The sequence below is a fragment of the Urtica dioica genome, chromosome 12 (assembly GCF_054948205.1).
Source record: "Urtica dioica subsp. dioica isolate 48M chromosome 12, U.dioica_male_clone48M_v1_H2, whole genome shotgun sequence".
Lineage (NCBI taxonomy): Eukaryota > Viridiplantae > Streptophyta > Magnoliopsida > Rosales > Urticaceae > Urtica > Urtica dioica.
Window position 1 is genome coordinate 22,911,630 of NC_142767.1, and position 17,705 is coordinate 22,929,334.

Genomic DNA, 17,705 nt, shown 5'->3' on the forward strand with positions numbered 1-17,705 from the left:
CTACTCCGAATAAAATGGTAAAACCAAACAATTTTCTAGAAGAAATTTTTTAAATTCATTATGCCTCACAGACAAACCGTCCCCCGGTTTACTCAAACATTTACCAGGGTAAATTATCAAGCGAATGTGTGGAAATTTTAGTCAGTAATGAAAAAAAATCTCTACGAAAGGTGAAATATTCCACTACATATAATAAAGGCATAACTATATACCCAGGGAGAAAAAAAATATCAAAGCTGTTACAATATACAAATGCCAAACTGCATATCGCAATTGCAATTGGTAATAAACAGCTAGTTCTTCCCCTAAAACTGTAGCGCAGTTTATACATTATAAAAAAAAAATTACAAACCCCATATTGCTCTTTTTATACAATCAATGCAAGAAAACCTTGAACACCAACTGAATTTTGGTTGCGCCGTCGCTCCCGGACGAGAAACAAAGAATGTACGGTGGTAAAACAGTAACAATAAAAACGGTCATAAACGAGAGACATTTTCACGGTTCTCTAAAGAGAGTCGAGCGACCCACTTTTGAGTCTCTCCATGCGGGCCTGAAGGCCGGATAGGGCTTTCTCGTCCAGAGGAAGAACGCCGCCACCGCGACCAGGGTTTTCAACAATCGGCTCATCCGACGGACGGTGATATTGATGCTCAGGAATAACCTGCTCTGAATAACCACTTTCCTGGTTCACAACAAACATATTCGTCGCCGCCGATCTACTTTCCGGTTCCAAGTTCCCAACAGAAGACGCTAATTGCATGCTCTTCATTCTCTCTCTGATCGCATCTAATGTCCCACTCGTCACTGCAAATTCCACTCAACACACTTTTTAACAGAAACTATAAGAAGAGAAAAGGGAATCTTGAAATTAAGGGGAGCGATGAATTACCTCCGCCCATAAATCTGTGGTCAACCATCGAGTTCTCCGTGGTCGGACCTCTCGGATGGAAGTTGTTGGGTCTACCGTCTTCGGAGTAAGACATGGGTAGATTGAAGTTAGTGGGTTCAGGTTTCGTGTTCAATGCCCTGGATTCACCTAATGAATTGGTATGTACAGGGGATAAGGGAGCGAATTCCGGAGATGAAGGGCTCAGCGACGACGGTGGAGGGGTCGATAATGGCAGACTCGTTGGTGTTCTTCCAGCCGCAGCGTTCTTCTCCATCTGGAAAAAAAAAATAATAAATAAATAAAATTTCAGTACAGATCCTTTATAATTCCTTATTGATGTTGTTGTGGTGTTGTTCTCGTACGATACCTGGGATAGACCATCTCTGATGTATGTGCGGAACGCCTCGCTAGCATTCTGAAGCTGGGAAAATATATCTACCTGTAGTTTTCATTGAAGAGGAAAATAAACAAATCGACACAAATACATGGAAAGCAAAAAGTTTTTGATCCACGCCAACTCTTGAAAATTACACTTAAGAGGAATGGAATATCTTACTTTTGGGTATAACTGAGTGATTCGGTATAGCTCATACAAACCAATGGTGCAAGTCTGCTTATCCCCAATTTTCTTGAATATGGCCGCAAGTTCTTGCTACAAGGTGAATAGAGGCCAAATATTAAGAGGACAAAACCAATAATATTAAGAAATCAATGTATCATAAGGACGGGGATTAAGTATTAGGAATCATATTAGTACCTTCAACTGAGAATCAGCAGAATGTGTGGCAGATGATGCGTTGTTGGTTGAATCACCCCAATGAGTTTGGCCCACCGGTCCAGTTGCTGTCAACATTCTAGCCGCAGCCAAAGTCTGCAAATTACAGGATATATTAATGTTAAATTAGAGGTTGAAGAATAAATATACAAAAAAACAAAAAAACTGAATTGGTGAACTCATTTTTCCACCTCTAAGTTGAGATCAATGTAGGCAAGAATAATTGGCTGGGGCTTCATGTCTATGGGAACCATTGAAAGGTGTCCCTTGACCGCAGCTCCACGAAGCTTCACAAGTTCATGAAGAACAGTTTTTACCATCCTTAATGGTTTGTCATCAGCGCCAGCACTGGAGAGAATACCCACAAACAAGGGAAGATCAGATAACAAGAATATAAGGCTGATGGGGGCAAAAAGGAAGTAACTATTTGCTTTAGAGCACATTGAAACAAAGAGATATACCGTCTTCTGATTTCTTCCATGCCCAAGTCTTGCAGGTACAAATGGATGCTTTGCAGGATTCGGTCAAGATCGACATCATATATGGTGCTTTGAAGAACCTAAGAAAATGAAGACCCAGATTAAAAATGATTCGTTTTCAAATCTAGACATGTTGGTTCACGACTTCACATTCAAATATAATTATGTGCCATATTTTTCTAATGATTGCAACTATCTTGGAATGGGTTACATTGAGTAAAGACCAACATTTCAAGACAGTATAACAAACGATTCCAATTCTCGGCTATAAACAAGTCAACCAAAAAAAGGTGCACTTTATTAAATGTATCCACCCAACTCAGTAAAATTTTCAACCCCGCCGCCAACTTCCGTATGCATTACTAAATCCTCTACCAAAATCCTTAAGACTGTAAAGAAAGAAGAAAAAAAAAAGACGATAGACAGCAATTTACCTTGGTGAGTTTAATTAAGCATTTTACAACCAGGTCAGAGAACTTCTGATTTCTGACAGCAAATGTCTCATTTGATGAGGGCGCAGGCCATCTCGAGGGATCAAGTGGGCGCAATAGTTTAATGAGAACAACAAAGGAAGATGTTCGATCTGCATTATCCTGCACATTAAATAACCAATGGAAACTAAGTAAAACATGACAAAAATGAACAGCAAAAGTAGGAAATAAAAGAGCAGATGAAACAAAACAAAATAGCAAGTAAAATCTAACCAGAATCTTCAACATCAGAACGTTCAACGCTTTCAAGAGCTGGCTGCCATCATCCATGTGGGGAACCCTCTCATCCAGGAGCCAGAGAAGGAGCTCGGTGATCAGACTGTCAAGCGTACTCTCTTTTACAGCATAAGCAAGTCTCTTGTTCTGAAATGTCTGCTAACAGCACGTAAACATCATTAATTTTGACTGCAGCCTATGGACTTTAAACTGAATTCACTGACAACATGACAAAAAAAGCTTTAGTACAGAAAAAAATAATAATTAAAGGGAAGAAATTTTGACCTGCATGAGGGTGTTAAGGACATATTTACAAGATCTAGATGAAGCACCAGACAAGCTGAAGTCAAAAGTCTTGGCCACCTAATTGAGGGAAAATGGATCAAGGACATAGTCAGACAATGGGTTTCAAAAATGACTTCTGAACTAAGCATTAGAATGAAGCTACGGTGGTTTACCTTGTTTGCCAAGCATGAAACAAGCCTATCGGCATCCTTGACAAGCTCATCCAATGCACTGCTTTCTGGATCATTGGTAGCTTGCGCCAACTCATGACAAACAACTTTCATTCCTTCAACAGACTGAAAAAAAAAAAAAAAAAAAAAAAAAAAAAAAAAAAAAAAAAAAAAAAAGTCACATAACTAGGAGTCAGTTTCTCAGTATTGTCTATATTAATTTGTCAAGGATGAGGATAGAATTAAAATCAGTCAATCCACCTGCTCAGGGGAACCAAAAGAAATAATATCCAAGGCTTCGTTCCAGTCAGTGGGACTGCTTGCACCAGCAAAGGGACGCGGCATCATTTGTTGTCTCTCCATGGGTTGCTCGGCATTCCCATAATTTTTCCTGAAGTGTTGTTATTCCTAGGTCAGAACAGTATGACTTTGGAAGCAACAGTTGTTATTCACACCAATGCAAATTATATTAAGCAGTCTGTACTCTCAATACCTTGCAACTATTGGCCCAGAGATTGATCGCATGACCTCCCCACTTTGTTCAGCTGCATCGGAGCTACAATAGAAAGGAAATGTGTTCCAGTTACTAGCCAATCAATTTGCTGAATTGTAAAAGTTATAAGCAACACCAACTGTGACCTTTGTTCATATCATTGTATCACCATACTTATTTAATTTCTAAATACACATCCAAGGAAACTAACAACATCCATATATTGGCATCAATGCATGGGATGTAAAGCTCCCAATGATCACAAATAAATATCGCATGAAAAGCAGTAAGTAACGAATAAACAATTCTTTAGTATGGTGTGAAAGACACTTTAAACATCATACCCAATTTCCCTGACTGAACGTCTCAAAGCGGCTCTAGCTTCTCCAGGCTTTCCTTCCTTTCTTTTTTCCATCTCTCGAACCTAAATTAGAGATTATATGAATATATGAGGAAAGCAGAGGCAGGTAAAGTAAACTAAACTAGAAACTCTTGTAACTTGTAAGACAAATCATACATACACACCCACCTTCCATTTAAATCTATCATCTAACATGCTTTTTTGAGCATCCGTAAGCTTCCCAACGTATCTCCATATATCCTCACCTGACAATAGAAAGCCATCGAAGGTCAGTAAATTGGGATGAAAAAGACACAATATAAACCAAGCTGTGTAACTGTGAAGCAGAGCTAATAGAATTGTATGTTGAAATGACAATCAAAAACCATTTCTAAACCATCAACTCTAAACATTGGCACCAAAGTTTAAGCAAATATCACGCATCCAGAACTCATTGGAGAAAACAGCATGAATGTACTAAACATTACAAAAGAACACTTCACAGTGCTCAACTCAAATTGCAACATACCAAGAATTTTATAACCGGTAGCTAGAGTATTTAACGCAGCTTTCCTTATTTCACCATCTCTTTCTGCTGTCAAGCTTGCAACAATTTGCAAGGATTTCAATTGTCCACTGATCTGTATGATAGTGCACGTAAGTATCACCCAATAAATTCTGTGCTATGCAAATCCAACAAAATTAACACAAGGTCTACACTTTTACCTCAGCACTATGATGATCTATTAACCAACCAATAAGATCAACACACTCAATTCGTGTACGATTGTTTTTAGAACGCAAAGCCTCCAAAAGATAGGGAAAGCTTTTTCCAGCAGAATATGTTTGGATGATTTGTTTGGTTAGCTCTCGCATCTTTTCTCGAACCTTTTCTATATTATGCCCCAGCTGTTGGAATATACAAAAGTCACTATGTACTTCAATTCATATTGCGTGAAAAAAAAAATATATATATATGTATTCTTTAATATCAATAATAAAAAAATGGATGGTAGTGGTGGTGATTTAGCGCTGGTGATTAAAACTATAAAAGAACCTTCTCAGACAAGCACGGAAGAAATATGGCTGCTTCTGACTCAGTCAAAGAGTGCCCCTCCTCCTTTAATGTTTCAAAAAGCTCAGGAAGAAAATCCAGCACCTGTTATTAAGGGAGAACACGTTGAGGATGATCAGCAAACTAAATATAAATTGTATGTGTGTGTGTGAGAGAGAGAGAAAGAGAGAGAGAGACCTTCAGCAAGCACGTTGTGTTGGATTTACAGAACTGCAAAACAAACCACCTAAGCAGTATATCCAGAACTTCAACAATTTCCTTGCCAAAGGTTGGGAGCGCCTATGGTACAATTGTTGTCTTTAGAAAAGTAGTAGACGAGATATTCAAGGAAATTGATCAACAGCGTAACAAGAGAAAAACCTTTTGCAGTATCTCAAGCCCATCGACTTGCTTCTTAAAATCTGTGCTTAGAAGTCGTTTATGCAAATCTTCCCTGAAGTACTTCATCATATCGGTCTGCATTGAGTGGAAGTTTGATTTTTTTCATAAGATAACTTGTACATCTGTTATTAAAAAAATATTTGTATAACACGAGGCAGCCCAAGAAACTAGTCTATCTTCAATCCATAACAAACCTCGAGATCTTGAATCTGTTCAATCCGTGGCTCTTCAAATTTAAACCTGCGCACAACCATCCTTTCCCTCTCTTCCTGCATACGTGTCGGCGCAATAATAGGTTATTAAGTTGTCCATAGCATTACATAAATCTTGAAAATTTCTGCTTCTGCGGCCAATACCTTATTTGAATCTTTTACATTCAGCAAAGTTTGCGATTGAACAGCTATATCTTGCACAGACATAATTGATTCAGATCTTGATGCCTTCGTAACAGCAACTCTCTTCACAAATAACGATCGCATAAGTGGGGGAAGTTAACTCTTCTGTAAAGTGGTTAGTGTAAAAAAAACAATAGAAGCTATCGAATAAGAACATACCGAAGACATAGCTTTACTTCCATGCTTCGAAACACCATTAGATGCTGATTTTCCCGCTTTGGATATGGATTTTGTGGTGCTGGTTGCATTTGTCTTGGCAGATTCAAAAGATTCTGGAAGAAGAAAAAAAATGAGTATACAAAAAGCCATGAAAAACACTAATATGAATATACCAATCGAGCTCACCTTGAAAAGAACCATTAGGCCTCAACCGTTCAAGCACAAGAGCTAAAGCCGGCCCTTGAATATCTCTGGCGATCTTTTCAACCTGAATTTCATATTTCACAAATATGTTCACAAACTAACCAAATGGCAGAGAAACAGCAGATAAGCAAGTCATTACTAGCTCACTCACAGATTCTTGCCCGCTAACTCTCAAAATTTCAGTAATACACGCCTCAGCTGCTTTACGAACATCGGAGGATTTGTCCTGTAAAAAGCAAACACGAGTCACGCAACCCTATAGTTCTGTGCTTGGACGCACTTGATGCAGTTATGTATCTAAAATCTTGATCATTTACATTTTTGTATGGTACATAAAATAAAGGGCACAGTGATCTAGTCTTATGGTTGTTCTTTGATTGGAAAGCTTCTCAGCATTTTTTTCGCTCTAAGATCTATTAAACAACATATGTAGTCTCTTTTAAAGAATAGAAAAACTAACCGCCATAGCCGAGGCAGCCGGTTTAAGCAAAAGAACAGCATCAGGAAACTCATTCAACCCAGAGAGCTGCTTTGACACCCACTCAAAAAGATCCTTGCGCCCTTCTGCACCGTGCTTGGTGTCCGTCAAAGCGGCTGCGATATACGGAACCTACAAGAACATATTGTCGTGGTTTATGATGCCAAACATTTAAGGTTCCTAAATGCAAAGTTGGGATGTTACCATTTTGTCCAGATGAGCAGCTGCGAGCCAAGAGTCTAAAGTGGTCAATGTGCATTCTCTCATATGCTTCTTATTGTCACCAAGACATTTAAGAACATCTGATAGAAATCCCTGAAATTATGGACCAACGTAAGCATAAAAAACTTTTCATATATTACATTTCTTTTAAGAATTTCCTTAGTTTGAATCAACAACCTTGCTTGCCTTCTCCACAGCGGGACCCATTGCAGTTGCAACATTACCAACACATGTTAAGGTTGACATGACCAAATTCTTGTTGCTGTCACTAAGACGCCCCCTTAAGGCACCAAACAGTTCAGCTGAAAGAGACATACAAGATTGATCAACAAAGTAGGAAATAGAAACAAGGAGGATCTGCAATGCATAAGGAACCAGAAAACTAAACTCAAACTTATCTACTAAGAAAGAGTACATACCAGTCCCATTTGGTTGGATGCGCTTGTTAGCCTCTTCCAATATTTTATTTACACCTTCAATTGATTCTAAGCGAACCTAGAATGTGGGAACTAACAAAGTTCACATACTTGTACAGATAATTATTCTGAAAAAAACAAATTTTCTCTATGCAAGTTCAGAGCATCACCTTCCAATCTGTGCTTTCCAGACCTTTCAATAAAGCAGGTGTGACCTTCCCACTTATATCTTCACGAGGCAGGCCATCTAGACCCCCAGAAGGTGCTGATGAAGTAGGTTCTAATGATCTCACAGTTCTCTTGATAGCAACTGAAGCACCCTAAATTTAATAAAAAGAGGAGCGCATCGGTTAATCATATGCAAATAAAGAAAAATCAGTGCAAACTTGAATCATCAACGTTGCATACCTCAAACGGATTTTTTTCATACTCTGTGTCAAGTGCGCTGAGTAATGCAGGTTTAACATCAGTAAGAAACCCTTTGATATCTGTAAAAGATGAGAATTTTTTAGATTCTCGTACTTCTAGAAACCCTTTGTTTCACTATATACCATAGTTGCAGAGCATTACCTGGACCAACATATTTATGTACAACACCTAAAAGCTTGACAGTAGCATTCCTGGTCGCTGGTGTACTAGACTGCAGTCCAGTGTCTTTGGAAAAATCAATCAAATCCTGTAAGACAACGTATTAAATTTCCTTGAACAATATTATATATATATATATATATATAACTTTTTGAAACAACTGATCAATAATGAATTAAAAAAATTGAGAAATGCACACGCAAGAACTTGAATACCTTGAGTTTCAAGTCTGAAATCCCGAAATCTTCTATTGTTGAAACCATCCACAATAATCCCTCACTGAGAACCTTGGGATTCTTATGCTCTTTCATGATTTTATAAAGCTATAAAAACAAAAACAAAAAAATTTCTAGTTTAGTTTGAATGAGTAACAGAAAGCATTTTAACATATAGACGTGGAAATGAAAACTAAGCACTTACTCTTCCAAAAATAAATCCAGGACCTACAGCTTCAGAGAAATTGGTAAGGCACTTCATGGCATGAATACGGGTCTTAATGTCTGCAACCCGCTCGCTTATGCCTGCCAATTCAGGAATGGGTCAATTAAGAGATTGCAACAATCATACCACGACAGATCATGGTTTCAAGCAAACAAAACCAGAGAGGACCTTGCTGTAAAATCGAACCAAAGAATGTCACTCACCAAGAAGGCAAAGAACGACACACTTCTTCGGAAATATTCGTGGAGCGGAGGCTATTAAGGTAATAACTTCAATAACCTGCTGTTGAACCTGCACTTTTTGAACTATGCTTAGTATCTTTTTTTTTAAGAAACTCAATACATATATGAAAGAAAAAAAAAAAAAAAAAAAAAAAAGGGAAAGAAAGCTTTACATGGGCTAAAGAAAGATCAAGCTATGATGCATTAAACTAGTTTCGAGATTGTTCTGACAAGGGTAAGAGTGGAAATGTAGAACTAAGGAAATTGGCAAAGGGCAACAAAGCAACTAAAAGAACCACAAAACCTCTAGGTGTGGATGAAACTTTTAATACCTGAACATTTTTCTCATTCCAGCCAGGTACAGTACATAGCAAACGAACTAATAACTCAGTCCACTGTTGAATGTCCGGAATAGGTATAGCTTCCACTTGCTGTTTAAATGACGTTATAGCTGTGAAAACATTAGCCAATTAGATAACCATGAAACATGCAAAACACAACATTCACAGCAAAAAGAAAAATAATGCATATCCACCAAACATTATAAGCCCTAAACAATCATATATGGTAATTGAAATAATAAATATGCGAAACATGCGAATCACAACATTGACAGCAAATAGCAAGATCGCGCATATCCACCAAACATTCTTAGCCGTAAACAATCATATATAGTAATTGAAATAATAAATACGCATCAAATTCAGAACAAACCTTCGAGTCGGTCTTTCCATACAGCGCTCTTCAATTGGGAAATGGTATCAACTTGGATTAGAGAACCTAATCTGCTTTCAATCTCTTCAAGACCCATTTCTGATGGCTGAAAATATTCCAAGCAGAAAAGGTCAACATATATGAAGGTTGAAGCAAATGATGTCTAGCGAGTTAATTGTGTCAATAAATTAAGGCATACCTCAACATCCTCAGGTGCTTCCATTTTCGAAGCCTTTTGTTGCGCAGGTGCATCGCTCTTTTTGTTCCCACCTGGTTTGGCTGTAGTGCTTTTTTTGTTGGAAGGCTGAGAATAAAAGTAATTATGATCCATATGATTCTAGCAAAGTGAGCATGGGAAACATTAATGAAAAAAGTACATCAAGACTTACAGCTGCTTGAACAGGCCTCTTTCCACTAAGCAGACTTGCTGCGGACCTTTTAACAAACGAGCCTTCTGATGTCTGCAGTATAAAAAAAAAAACACCTACTCATTAAACCTCTAACAAACACCGACGTAAATATTAACTTAATATTCTTGCATAATTATATGCGCCTAGTTATGTGACCCGCTATAAAAAAAAAAACCCAAAGAACTAATTCACAAACGGTAGGAAACAGACATTCCATTTCCATCTTCCTATATAAGAAAAATGCTGTGGGGACTTACCTCATGAGATGACACAGTTGCACCAGCAGTTTGTACTGTACCTAGTAGAACAATATAGTAAGTAAATTTCATAAAGAAAAAAAAAAGCCGGTAACTCTGCATGAATTTATGACAACTCTTGTGAACTAGGTAAATTAGTAACATTAATAACAATTTGAACAAAAATAAACTAGAAACCTGTACTTCCACTGGTGGATGTCCCAGCTTCGTCCCCTGTGATCATTTCAGAGAGCTTTTTTCTCCTCACATCATCAAGTTTCTCAATTGATCGTTCCAATGGTCTCATACCAACCAACTAAACGAAGTGCATGAAATAGAAATAAAGAATTCGGAAATTAGTAAACACATTTGAGACATCAAATTTCTGCATTCAATAAAAGAAGACAAATCATAACACCACCTTAGCTACTGCTGCCAGCGCTGAAAATGATGCATCCCTGACATCTGGGGTCCCGTCATTGAGACACTGGTGAAAATAATATTAAATAGTTTATATAATCCACATAGAAGGTACATAACGCATAAGTTCTATGACCTCGGAAACTAGTTATAGTTATAATACAGAGTCAAGAGTGGAATATGCAACGACAAGAAGTTCTGCATAATTTCACATATTATTTTATTCATTAAAATGCTGCAGCCAAGAATGATATTAACTAGTTAGCTAGTGCTTGAACTGATTTTCTTATTTTTTTTTTGTTAGTTATTCAAGTGCTTTACTGATTATATAAACGGGAAGTTGCAAAAATTATTTTGATTCTACTGTGAAGAAGTTACAACATACAACACTACTCCTAACAATTAAGCACCTACCTCCATAAAGATAGGGACATAATCCTTGTGAGCCTTGAGAATAATAGCCTTGCTACTCGTTTCAATACAAAAGGTCACCCAGTTCAAAGTCAGTGACCTCACAAGCGGGACTTTATTTTTTACAGCCGTCTTGATATCTGCAATAAACAAGATATATTTCAGACCCAAAATATCAAAATTTTGAAGTCTGAGGATTCTCAAAACTTCGAGGTTGGCGAAAATATATACTTGCCTTCCACAATGTCAACTAGATTCAAGCAACCAGCTTTATGCATTGCTTGAAGTGTTTGAGATAGCGCCTCAGTCGAAGTAGGTTTTTTCTCTTTCAATTTTTCCTTTTGGTAAAGAAATGAACTATTAGAATCATATTATGAGTTGAATCCGCATTTAAGTTATAAAATATTATAAAAAAGAAGAAATATAGTCTATTCAATTAAAGTAAAACATATCAATCTTAACAAGATTATATCGAACTTACAAGCAATACAGGCAATAAGAAACGTGAACTCGAAGAAAAGTTAGTTCTTAGTCCCCGAGCAAGATTGCCAAGGGCTTGGATAGCCTCAACTGCTACAGCAATGTTGACATCTGTAATAAGCTGTGAAGGTGAATCGTCATACCCGGTCTTTTCCTATTCAGCTTGTAATCTAAACTTAAAACACTACAAAAAAAAACTTACCTTTTTTAGGGTCCTGCAAATTTCTGAAAAATCACCAGGTGCTATTCTTTTGGTTGAAGCAAGCTTGGTCAGCTCTGCAACAGCCTCTTTTCTTTCGGACCACTTTGTTGCTTTCTGAAACAAACGATGATATAACAAAATGAATAAAAACAATAAACAAAGAGATCACCGCAAAATATTTTGTTTATTTACTGTTATATGTGAGCGATAATATTAATAATATTCTGGTAACCAAAAACTGATTAAATGGTATCCTCAAACGTGTAGGGAAGGTAAAAGAATACTGACCACTCCGTCCCAAAATCCAGATTTCTCCAAAGGAGTCAATATGTCAACTGGATCAACAAGTTCATATTCGTCTACTTCTTGGGGAACTGCACCCCGAGATACGCAAGATTGACGTGTTAATAGAAAAGACAAATAGTTAAAAGGATTCCATTGTCCATCATTCAATGGGGAAAAAAAAAAAAAAAAAAAACCCCACTGCATTTTTAACTCGAAATCACATACCGTCATCTGCAGATTCTTCAACTGGGCCAGGGCCTGCAACTTCTAATGTGGCTTCCTGTTCTGGTTCTTTGTCTTGCTCAGACCTTGACGATACACAGAAATTAATACCTTGGACATAAAAAATAAGACCACCAATTTTTGTTATCCTGCTTTTGAAACTAAAAGACCTAATTTTCACCTTATTTTGCGAGTAGGCTTAGCTCCCCCAGTTACATTGACAAGCTCAGCCTCCAACTCTTTTTTCTTCACAATTGAGTTAAAAAAAATAGTAAATAAAGTAGAATATGATTCCAGCACCAACACAGAAACTTGCATTAAACATGGTGCATATAGAAGAAAAAAATATAACATACCATTGTATCCCGCATCTTCTCAAACAATATTGATTTCACGGGGTCTTTTCCTATCCAACGACAAAGCTCAAGAGTAAGACCCTTGGAAGATGCACGAACGTTTTGATCTTGATGGTCGAATAGTTCTGGTAACATCTTCAAAATCCTCTTCGGTGGAACAATTTTCGACCCGAACTCACTAATCAAAATAACATTATGTATACCAATTACACCATTGTGATAATAAAAAAGAAAACACAAATAAATAAATAAAAAGTGCAGCTCACTTTACATCAAGAAATCTTAGATACAAACCTTAAGGCTTGATACATGACATCAATTGCAGGTACCACAGCTTTAGCTACTTTGTTTTTAATTGCCTTCTCCATTGCATCCTGGATAGAACACCATAGTAAATACAAGACCAATAAACTAAGATACAAAGAAGAAAAAAAAACAATTTAATCTCACTGCAATTGAAACCAAGGCCGATAACCATTCCCAAAGCAGAAAATAAACATAAAAAGGTAATAAAAGAAAATGCGGTACCAAGAAAGCCTCCACTGCCTCTAATTCAACCCAAAGCATAAAAATAGCTTGAGCCTTCTCCACTGTCTTGGGCCTACCCGTGAGGCATTTTGTTATAATCGCATCACACACTTCCTTCCCATATCTACCAAAAAGAAACAGCACTTCTCAATACCAAACCCAAACACAATACATCATTTCACCATCAAAACACCTGAAACACAAAAAACAAACTCACCTTCCAGCGTCGGCGTCGGCGGCTCGTAGGAAGGCAATCACGGCGTCCAATGCCTTCTCTTGCACCGGCGCGTTAGAATCCACCACCGTCTTTCTAAAGTACGAACCTGAAAATCCACACACAAAAAATAATTCACACCTCAATGCATGCCCTCGAAACTGGCATTTCGTGGCCGGAGAGAGCTCCGAAAATCTAACTCCGCCAAACACGAGGACGTTAAAACCGACATGACAGTCATGACTCACCAAACTCGCGGAGCCTAGCGTCCTTGGGATCGGAAATGGAGTCGCAGACGGCGGCGAGGTCGATATTAGCCTCATTCCTCACCTTCCAGTTCTTGTGAAACAGACGATCATCCCACGGAAGCTTCTTTGCCTCCTTCAAAAGTTTCTCTTCCTCCGACGACATGTCCCGATTCTAAACCCTAACGATCGGATCTCTACGACGAAATGCCAGTGCAACGAAGCCGATTGAGCGAAACGGCACAGAGTTTTCAAGATCCAGAGCTTTAGATCCGATTCGAGCACGAAGCTTTTCGAAACCTAACGCTCTCTTTCTCTCTGTAACTGATAGAGTTTTGTTTTCGTTCTTTTTTGTTTTTAATTATTCTTCTGTGTATATCTTCTGTGTTGGTGAAGAGGGAAAGAAAGAGAATGAAAATTAAAAACCAAAACAAAAAAACAATTATAAAAATAAAAGAGCCCAAATCCAATCAAGAGGAGAGAGAACATGAGTGAACTGTTTGTTAACTTTATTTAGACGGCAAATATACGCTTGGTGGTCCACTCAAACGATGACGTTTTGACCGAAGCCCAACAGACGATGCCGTTTTAGTTCCAGGCTTCATGTTATGCTTTTAGCTGACGTGAGCAAAACACGACGGCGTTTTATCGTCGGGCGGGTTCTAATGACGTGACATGATCTGAGCCATTCATTTCAAATTAAAGGCCTTCGCCTGCGTCGTAGAAGATTCACGTCACGGTGGGCCCAATTGGAGGCCCTGAAATTACTTTATACTTATTCGAGTTTAATTGTTTTTAGATATTTAATTAAGAATTTTCTAATCAAGTCCACATGAAACTTTGAATTTTCATTGTAGCCAACATTTAGAAAATGTGAAATAAATAGTCAAAACGCTTTAGTTAGCAATCAGCTATCTAGAATGACTAAAGTCCTTCACGTTAATCTATTAATTAACGTCTCTTCATATTTTTTTTCTAGTGCGTTGATTACAAAATCGGAGTACTATTATGATCAATTCTGCATTTATTTATTTATGAAATTTAGAGTTTTTGACAACTTAAATAATTTATATAAATTGAATGATTTGTTAATTTTAATAGGGCTCTCTAACTAAGTAACCAAATAAAAACATATGAGTTAAAAAATAATAAATATTTAAGTCAAATTGCAAAATGTCATAAACTCGTTAAAACGAAATAATTACCGGTCTTTAATTTAAGAGTACAAAATATAAAGCAATAAAAAATAGCAAAATACTTAAAACATAGTTCAAAATGTGTGCATTTTGACAAGTATTTCTCACTTAACACTTGCTTTTAAGCTTGATTAGTGGTTAGTTTTTAAATGTTTTTGTTAATATCTTATGTAGTTTTTTGCTAAATTTAAGAGTTTGGAGCTTAAATCAGCAAACACGAGTTGTTCAAAAAATCTTTGAAGCTATAAGAAGAGTTAGATAAAACTTCAAATGGAATTTGACAAGCGCGTTCGGCTAAAATAGACGTAGAACGTCGAGGTCAAATATAAGCGACGCACCAGAAAAAAAAAAATTACATTGCGTGAGATTTACCCCACTTGTTATGGTTATTATTACTGTTATCATTCATATCATGTATAAAATTATAAATATCACCAAATGTCTAGTCCAATGGAGCTACGTGATCAACAACAACGACAAAAGGTCGAGTACGGCGTTGTATTGAAGTTGCTTGAGGACGTAATAATAGACACCTATCTTTGTAAACCATAGCCATTCTTTTACCTTCATCTCCGGTAATTGGTGACATTTCAACACTGTGTCTAGAGAATCTCATGTCTTTTCGAAAACTATGGACTCGAACCACATATGAAATAATTTTTTTTTGTTTACATTTTAGAATTTCATTTTTCTTTGGACTTGTAAAGTAATATGTTTTAGTTTTTTTAAGTGAGCGAGTGGATGATGAACTTAGGTATTGGAACTAACCACCGGAGGTCAACCATGTGCCGCATGGGCAACAAAACCAACAGCTGGAGGAGTACAACCATTCGGCGCAAGTGTCACGCGAACCAACCAACCATGCGCCGCAGATGCGACAGAACCAACTGCCGATGTTCAACCATTGGATGTAGATGCAACAAAATTTGTAAACGGAGTACGTATGCTTTATCCTATGGGGCTTGCTTTAAATAGAGTTTAACGAAACATTGTTTGGATGTCATAGTGAGGCTTGCTTTAAAATGAAGTTCAACTTTTTTTTCCTTCTTTGCTCTACTTTTATTTATGTATTAGCTAAAATTGTATTAGATTAATCTTACATAATTCATATTAGAGCAAAACAAAGAAAAAAAATGTGGAACTTCATTTAAAGCTAAGCCACTGCGACATCCAAGAGTACGGTCCACGACGGCATAGGTTCATGACGGTTACTTCGAGCTCCACCTCTAAGAGTATGGTTTACAACTCGATGATAAGTTTGAAAAGGCAACAAACGTTAGGACATAGTTAGCATTTCCCTAATTTCCCGTCGCAACTCAACCATTCTAGTGTATACTTAATAAAAGTAACATCAATAAATACTAAATACATGCACTGAGACTTTACGATTCTACATATTATTTTCTATTAGGCTTCGCAAAAACTTCACACGCGCACACAGACTGATCTACCTTGATTCTACTAAGTGTTTTATCATGTTCGTGAACACAAGTGAATAGACGTATGAGATAACAATCGCAAAAACAATAGTAAAACCAAACTATTTTTTTTTTCATATACATTAGTCGGTCTGCTACTCATATGGACTAGAATGAGAATTATACAACGAAATAACTCTCGACGGTCAAGGCAATGGCGGTAAGACCAGTTACAATGATGAAATGTATTTCTTCCGCCTTGAGATCGCGTACTAGGTCAATGGCGACTACATGGTATAACATCAAATAACAAAGGACGATGAAATCGCACAATCTTTCTTTCGGCTCCATGGTGAGAGATATAGATGGGCTAAGTATAATTATGGTAGATAATGTTTGAGAAATTCAGATAGAAGATGAGTAATAATGAAGAGAGCACTTATCTTAATTAGACCTTAGACCTCCGAATTCATACTTGAAAAATAACATAGAGAACGGTCCATAGGGAAATGGAGTGCAACAATTTTTTTTCCTTAAAAATACGTATTTTGGATGTCATAATAGGGCTTGCTTTAAATGAAGTTAAACAAATTTGTCTTCTTGCTCTACTTTTATTTATGTATTAGTATTAGATTAATCTCACATAAAATAACAATAGAGCAAAAAAAAAAGAAGAAAAAGTGTGATAATCCATTTAAAGCTAACTTCGCTACGACATCCAAACAATAGTTCTCAAACACGTTGTACATGCAAATGCGGAGCGTACTTCGTCTACAAGTTTTATTGCATCTGCAGCGCATATGGTTGAACATTGACACATGATCTTGTGGATGAACATAAGCACATGGTTGTTTACCGGCGGCTAGTTCTATGGCGTATGCGGCGAATGATTGTCACGGATGAGACGACTTACATGATCATAATAGACAAATTTGTGTTTGTCGTGAGAATCGGCTGTGTGTGTGTCATGAGAGACGCCTTTGTGTGAGTCATGACGCATGCATGATAGTCATAAGAACGCTGCATGGGCGTCTTACGTGTGCAACAAAGGCGTTTTATATGCGCCGCATGAGAGTCTTGGTGCGCTAGTTGGACATCTTACGTGTGTCGCCTTGGCGTTTTGCGTCACCATTTGGATGTCTTATAAATTACATAAATGACAAACCAAATATTTTGTGAACAAAGCAAAATATATAAGACAAATGTTCGGCTATATTAAAGACAAAATATATTGGTGTGATCTACCAGTAATCTGCCATAAAGTGATCTCTCAAAAGGTGAGAGCTGAGCTCCTTTGCGACTTTTGACTCTTCTACTTCAAGTACTAAACACAAATGTGTTTTTCCAATTATAAATATCCACTTAGCATCATCACCTAAGCTTAAGAGCATTTCAACAATTCAGCATGTCCATTCATGGTCGCAACGTGAAGAGCCGCATCACTTGTTGACGACTGAACATATGAGTTTATCACATTCGCATTTCGAGTGATAGTAGATTTTCCTTCATCTTTATCCCACTTAACCGCTTCTTTGTATTATGCCACTAGATCATTACTTGTTTTTCAAAAAAACCATTAAGAATACATACCATCACATATCATGTGAGCAAAATATATGCCAATAATTTTGGGCCTAGAAGCATCCT

At 37.3% G+C, this 17,705-nt stretch overlaps 1 protein-coding gene across 2 annotated transcripts; it reads right to left on the bottom strand.

Annotated features, from left to right (window-relative positions):
• Positions 1-145: 145 nt before the first annotated feature.
• On the bottom strand, positions 146-13,875 carry MOR1 (ARM repeat superfamily protein). Of its 2 annotated transcripts, none has more exons than XM_089602703.1 (54): positions 13,448-13,875; positions 13,203-13,308; positions 12,986-13,109; positions 12,752-12,831; positions 12,458-12,635; positions 12,283-12,347; positions 12,105-12,187; positions 11,883-11,968; positions 11,595-11,708; positions 11,394-11,513; positions 11,148-11,250; positions 10,916-11,052; positions 10,503-10,568; positions 10,280-10,397; positions 10,103-10,137; positions 9,825-9,896; positions 9,635-9,739; positions 9,436-9,541; positions 9,054-9,172; positions 8,704-8,791; positions 8,480-8,580; positions 8,275-8,382; positions 8,042-8,147; positions 7,880-7,959; positions 7,642-7,791; positions 7,475-7,550; positions 7,233-7,357; positions 7,038-7,148; positions 6,816-6,965; positions 6,507-6,581; positions 6,338-6,419; positions 6,152-6,264; positions 5,954-6,055; positions 5,792-5,866; positions 5,577-5,672; positions 5,394-5,495; positions 5,199-5,300; positions 4,868-5,050; positions 4,671-4,782; positions 4,331-4,407; positions 4,146-4,225; positions 3,802-3,864; positions 3,570-3,699; positions 3,312-3,434; positions 3,139-3,216; positions 2,851-3,009; positions 2,581-2,739; positions 2,129-2,226; positions 1,859-2,015; positions 1,650-1,763; positions 1,449-1,544; positions 1,260-1,331; positions 893-1,166; positions 146-807 (listed from the first exon to the last, which is right to left on the bottom strand). In XM_089602703.1, exons 1-54 carry the CDS (start codon positions 13,608-13,610, stop codon positions 509-511), a joined length of 6,096 nt encoding a protein of 2,031 aa, XP_089458829.1. In that variant the 5' UTR covers positions 13,611-13,875; the 3' UTR covers positions 146-508. The 2 variants fall into 2 exon arrangements, with proteins under 2 accessions (XP_089458829.1, XP_089458828.1); XM_089602702.1 differs by having other exon boundaries at positions 10,103-10,143.
• Positions 13,876-17,705: the final 3,830 nt, after the last annotated feature.